The sequence below is a fragment of the Theropithecus gelada genome, chromosome 13 (assembly GCF_003255815.1).
Source record: "Theropithecus gelada isolate Dixy chromosome 13, Tgel_1.0, whole genome shotgun sequence".
NCBI lineage: Eukaryota > Metazoa > Chordata > Mammalia > Primates > Cercopithecidae > Theropithecus > Theropithecus gelada.
Genome location: NC_037681.1, coordinates 64772732 through 64779518, shown reverse-complemented (window position 1 = coordinate 64779518; position 6787 = coordinate 64772732). Strand labels below are relative to the sequence as shown.

General features: G+C 43.9%; 1 protein-coding gene across 3 annotated transcripts in view; it reads right to left on the bottom strand.

Moving 5' to 3' along the window:
- Positions 1 to 6787, bottom strand: part of SLC3A1 (solute carrier family 3 member 1) — a 45548-nt gene that overhangs the window by 12848 nt on the left and 25913 nt on the right. For all 3 annotated transcript variants that reach the window (XR_003115368.1, XM_025354827.1, XM_025354828.1), the window contains one exon: positions 4070 to 4265. Coding sequence is in view for 2 of the 3 variants with exons in the window: in XM_025354827.1 (XP_025210612.1) it covers positions 4070 to 4265 (196 nt within the window). In the remaining variant the exon portion in view is untranslated. The remainder of the gene's footprint in view (positions 1 to 4069; positions 4266 to 6787) is intronic.

Below are 6787 nucleotides of genomic sequence, written 5' to 3'. Positions count from 1 at the left end.
TTTTTTTTTTTTTTTTTTTTTTTTTGAGACTGAGTCTCACTCTGCCGCCCAGGCTGCAGTGCAGTGGCGCCATCTCGGCTCACTGCAAGCTCCGCCTCCCGGGTTCAGGCCATTCTCCTGCCTCAGCCTCAGTAGCTGCCACTACAGGCGCCCGCCACCGCGCCCGGCTAATTTTTTATATTTTTAGTAGAGACAGGGTTTCACTGTGTTAGCCAAGATGGTCTCGATCTCCTGACCTCGTGATCCACCCGCCTCAGCCTCCCAAAATGCTGGGATTACAGGCGTGAGCCACCGCGCGGCCTTGTTTTATATTTAGAGACGGGTTCTCCCTCTGTCACCCAGGTTGGAGTTCAGTAGTGTGATGATCATGGCTCACTGCAACCTTGAACTCCTGGGCTCAACTCCCACCTCAGCCTCCCAAAGTGCTGGGATTTCAGGTGTGAGCCACCATGCCCAGCCTACAATCAGTTGAGTTTTCAACAAAGATTCCATGATAATCCAATGAAGGAAAGAATAGCCTTTTTAGCATGTGGTGCTGGGATAGATGGACAAGGCAATGGTTTCTAATATAACACTAAAAGTATGAGTAACAACAACAAAACAATTGGACTTCATAAAAATTAAAAACTTTTATGCTTTTTGAGGGACGCTATCAAGAAAGTGTCATGAAAGCCCACAGAATGGGAGAAAATACTTGCAAATCACCTATCCAGTATATATCAGGAATTCTTACAACTAAACAGTAAAAAGACAACCAAATGTAATTATAGGCAAATAATTTGGATAGACATTTCTCCAAATAGGACATACAAATGTCCAATAAGCACATGAAAATACCCTCAAAATTAGCCATCAAGGAAATGCAAAAAAAAAATTACAATGAGATAACAACTTGACACTCAGCAGGAAGGCCATCATCACAAGGCTTGATGAGATGTAGAAAAATCAGAACCCTCGCAACATTGCTGGTGGGAATGTAAAATTGTGTAGCTACTTTGGAAAACAGTTTGGCAGTTCCTCAAATAGTTAAATGTAGACTTACCATATGCCCAGTGGAACAGTTCCACTCCCGGATATATACCAGAGAGAACTGAAAACATGCTTTTATAAAAACTTGTACACAAATGTCCATAGCATCACTATTCATAAGAGTCCAAAAGTGAAAACAAATGTATGTCAATTCATGAATGGATAAACAAAATGTGCTTTATGGAAGTTATTATTCAGCCATAAAAAGGAACGATGTACTGATACGTACTGCAACATGGATAAGCCTTGAAAACACCACGTTAAGTGAAAGAAGCTAGACACAAAAGGCCCATATTGTATAACTTCATTTACATGAAATGCCCTGAGTAGGCAAATCCATAGACACGGAAGGTAGGTGAGTGGTTGCCAGAGACTGAGGACAGAGAGGGAGGGGCCATGCGGAGTGATTACTAATGGGATATGTGGTTTCTTTTGGGGGTGATGAAAATGCTCTGGAATGAGATGTTGGTGATAGTTGCATAATTCTGTGAATATACCAAAAATCCACTTAATTATATACTTTAAAAACGGTACATTTTGGCTGGGCTCGGTAGCTTACACCTGTAATCCCAGCATTTGGAAGGCCGAGATGGGTGGATCACCTGAGGTCAGGAGTTTGAGACCAGCCTGGTCAACAGGATGAAACCCTGTGTCTCTACTAAAAATACAAAAAAATAGCTGGGCATGGTGGCATGCACCTGTAACCCCGGCTACTCTGGAGGCTGAGGCAGGAGAATTACTTGAACCCAGGAGGCAGAGGCTGCAGTGAGCCGGGATCGCACCACTGCACTCCAGCCTGGGTAACAAGAGCAAAACTCCATCTCGGTAAAAAAAAAAAAATGGTAATTTTTATGGTATGTGAATTGTATCTCAACAAAGTTGTTATTTTAAAATTGTAGTATAGTTTTAATACTTAAAGCTTTTACCATGGCTAAATGTGAGCCTCTTTCCCCTCACCGGACGGAGAAAGGCTCTGGCAATGGAAACACACATTCCTGCCAATTAAAGCATCAGAAAAGATTGAAATAAGCTTAATCATGGTTCACAGATTCTGCCAGTGTTTTTCTGCCTAGGCTGCATTTTCTCCTTTATCCTTTCAGGTTTTCATCAGGCTGTGTAAGATAGCTGGCAGGATCTGTGCATAAAGTATCAAAATCATACCACTTTTCAGGGCTCAGATCAAACCTACAAGTTTTGTGGGGGTACCACAGAAGATATTGACTAGTGTAAGGCAACTCGCTATACAAGAGCAACTCTCTGTGTATATGAGAGAAGGCACACCTTTGGTAAATCGCTGAACTGCATAAGAATAACAACACCAGCAACAAACAAACCCTGAGCCTGAGCACATCAGTGTGAGGTGGGCACCGTATTAGGATGCTGGGAACCTGCCTCTGCCCTTAACCAGTGCACAGTCTAGTGGGGAAAGCAGACATCATGGAAGTGTGTGGACTTTAAGGAAAGGGAATGAAGGGGTGCTACAGTATACAGTAGGTAGCCCTGACACCTCATTTGGGGGCTCCAGAAGGCTTCCTGTGTTGACACTTACCTGAGACCTAAAGGATGAGACCACAGAAACAGCCTAAGGTGGTAGAGATACAGAGAGATGGAAGATTATCGAGACTAAAAAGGTGTTTTAGAATTTACATTTATAATATATTAAAGAAAGGAAGGGCGAGGAGTGGTGGCTCATGCCTGTAATCCCAGCACTTTGGGAGGCTGAGATGGGTGGATCACGAGGTCAGGAGTTCAAGACCAGCCTGAGCAACATGGTGAAACCGTCTCTACTAAAAATAAAAAAATTAGCTGTGCATGGTAGTGTGCACCTGTAATCCCAGCTACTCAGGAGGCTGAGGCAGGAAAATTGCTTGAACCTGGGAGGCGGAGCTTGCAGTGAGTCAAGATCCCGCCACTGCACTCCAACCTGGGCAACAGAGGGAGACTCCGTCTCAAAAAAAAAAAAGAAAGAAAGAAAGGAGGGTTGTCTTTTATATGAGAGAAAGAAACTTCCATTTTGTTTCAACCACTGTTACCGTGGGACTTTGAAGCAGCAGGGCTTACATCTGTAATACTACAAACATCTTACAGAGGGGCCTAATGTTGATCTCTAACTCAAACCCAAAGACAGAAAGATCAGATCAGGAAAAGCAACCCGGACAGGTGTGGAAGTGACAATATTGGTTTGTTACCCCAGCTATGTATCACTGTATCTTTTGTTCTTTACTGAAGTAATATATTGCCAGTCTTGAAAAATGTTAGTGCCGGGCATGGTGGCTCATGCCTGTATTCCCAGCACTTTGGGAGACCAAGGTGGGCAGATCACCTGAGGTCAGGAGTTTAAGACGAGCCTGGCCAACATGGTAAAACCCCACCTCTACTAAAAATACAAAAACAAAAATAATTAGCCAGGCATGGTGGCATGCGCCTGTAGTCCCAGCTACTTAGGAGGGTGAAGTGGGAGGACTGCTTGAGGCTCAGAGGTTGAGGCTGCAGTGAGCCATGATTGCACCATTGCACTCCAGCCTGGGTGCAGAGTGAGACCCTGTCTCAAAAAAAAACAAAAATTGTTCTGAAGAGTCTAATGCGGAAGGGGGAGAAATTCTTTCTCTGAGAATCTCTGTAATTTAAATGCTTTTTGCAGTGCATTCTACCCCACAAATTGGTGTTTTGTCACAGTTTTATGTTCCCCTGAATTGCACTGTACCTCTTTCCACACCTGAAATCCTCTTTCTTCCCATTGACATCATAAACTCTGGGATATGTGGGGAGAAATTATTTTTTGATATCCAGCCCCAAAAAGCCTAGCAGTGTTCTGAGCATAGACAAGCACTCCTTCAATATCCATTCCATTCAGTGGGCAGTGTCTCTCCCTTAACAAAAAGAACCTGGCAGAGGCTGGGACAGGCCTGGCCACTGAACAATCATGAAATAAGACAGAGGTGATGGTCACTTAGAGACAAAGGTCCATTGTATTTTAGAGGTAACTAGACAGCAAAGGCAACAGCAGCACATTATGTACTGTGCTGGCATGAGGACTTACCATCCAATTAGGCCATTTTCCTTCTGGCATGTTTTCCATCCAGGATGTGATAACCTCATACACACTGTTCCCAGAAACAGTGTCTAGCATGGTGAGGTAATTATTGAAGGGAAAGTCGGCTTCTTGGATAAATGGCAATCCATAGTACATCACGGTTCTGTCAATAGTTTCTGCATAGGCTTCAGTCCCCATGAACCTGTAAGAGTTGACAAGGTTCGGTGTCATCAGGGCCTATCAGAAGACTGGGAAGGCACTCCACAGCTGCTTATCTTGCATGTACAAGATGTAGGGGCTGAATGCACACCATTAACCATATAGGACTAGCACCTTCTAGAAAGCATAATCAAGCTGTCACCAAATGTTAGACTGGATTAAGAAAATGTGGCACATATACACCATGGAATACTATGCAGCCATAAAAAAGGATAAGTTCATGTCCTTTGCAGGGACATGGATGAAGCTGGAAACCATCATTCTCAGCAAACTATCACAAGGACAGAAAATAAAATGCTGCATGTTCTCACTCATAGGTGGGAGTTGAATAACGAGAACACATGGACGCAGGGCGGGGAATATCACACACCGAGGCCTGTCAGTGGGTGGGGGGGGGGGCGCTAAGGGAAGGATAGCATTAGGAGAAATACCTAATGTAAATGACAAGTTGATGGATGCAGGAAACCAACATGGCACATGTATACCTCTGTAACAAACCTGCACGTTGTGCACATGTATCCTAGAACTTAAATAATAAAAAATGCAAGGCAGAAAAATCCCACCCCCCTCAAAAAATGAAACACATTTGACTGCCAGGCATGGTGGCTCACGCCTGTAATCCCAACACTTTGGGAGGCCGAGGCAGGTGGATCACTTGAGGTCAGGAGTTTGAGACAAGCCTGGCCAACATGAAGAAACCTTGTCTCTACCAAAAATACAAAAATTAGGTGTGGTGTGGTGGTATGCGCCTGTAATCCCAGCTACTCGGAAGGCTGAGGCAGGAGAATCACTTGAATTTGGGGGGTGAAGGTTGCAGTGAGCCAAGATCGTGCCACCACACTCCAGCCTGGGCAACAGAGTGACACTCCATCTTAAAAAGAAAAGAAAAGAAAAGAAAAATTTGGATCTCAAGTCTATATTGGTTTTTTGAGACAGAGTTTCGCTCTCATTGCCCAGACTAGAGTGCAATGCCGTGATCTCGACTCACTGCAACCTCCACCTCCCCCTGGGTTCCAGCGATTCTCCTGCCTCAGCCTCCCGAATAGCGGGGATTACAGGCGCCCGCCACCAAGCCCAGCTAATTTTTTTGTGCTTTTAGTAGACACGGGCTTTCACCATGTTGGCCAGGCTGATCTCAAACTCCTGACCTCAGATCATCCGCCTGCCTCAGCTTCCCAAAGTGCTGCAATTATAGGCATGAGCCACCACGCCCAGTCTGTTCTTTTCTTTCTAAACCTAGAAAATCCTAGGAGAAATAATCTCCTAGAATCAAAAATCAGTAACATCCTGACACTAAAACTCATTGACATCCATGAAGACTTTCTTTAGCAATTCTCATCACTCCATTTAGAATCTGAAGTTTATGTCTGCAAATAAGGTGAGGTATTTTCTCCAAAAGAACTTCCCCTTGTATTTGAGTCCCTATAAAGTCTTTCCTTATTATTGGTGTGCACTCTCAATTGCTGAAAGCAAAACACTGTTAGATGAAGACCCATTCACCTGAAATGCTGGCTTTAGCTATGTGAGGCAGCATATTTATGGATAAGTACATGGTCTCTGGAGCCCAACTGCTTCAGTTCAAATCCCATAGTTGCCACTCCTACCTGTGGACATTACCTGCATGCTCAGAGCCTCAGTTTCCTTATCTATAAAATGGAGACAGTAATCGGAGTACCTACTTTAAGGAGATGAATTTAATTTAATTCCTATTGATTCTGTTGGGTGATCTATATAAACTTAATGATGGGTAATTTTATTGAGTATTTATTATGATCCAGGCACTACTTTAAGTACTTTATATACATTATCTAATTTAATCTCACAACGGCCTTATAGAGGTTACTGCTATCACTTTTTTATTGATGAGAAAACTTGAGACTTATGTTAATTAACTGGCCCTAGATCACACAGCTACAGAGCAGGACTCCTTCAGGCCTACCTGATTCCAAAGCTGTGGTCCTGGTACTTTAGCTGAAACATATGGATTCATACTGTACAAGGAAACTACATATCCAATAACAACGATAAAAATAATACTATAGAGAAGGAGCTGGTATTTTTTTTTTCTTGAGATGGAGTCTTGCTCTGTTGCCCAGGCTGGAATACAATGGCATGATCTCAGCTCACTGCAACCTCTACCTCCCGTGTTCAAGCAATTCTCCTGCCTCAGCCTCCCGAGTAGCTGGGATTACAGGCATGCACCACCATGGCTGGCTAATTACTGTAGTTTTAGTAGAGGAATGTTGCCCAGGCTGGTCTCAAACACCGTCAGGTGATCCGCCAGCCTCGACCCCCTCCAGTGCTGGGATTACAGGCATACACCACTGCACCCAGCTGGAGCTGGTTCTGTTTTTTTATTTATTTATTTATTTATTTATTTTTTGAGATGGAGTCTCGGTCTGTTGCCCAGGCTGGAGTGCAGTGGCACAATCTTGACTCACTGCAACCTCTGCCTCCCGGGTTCAAGTGATTTTCCTGCCTCAGCCTCCCAAGTAGCTGGTATTA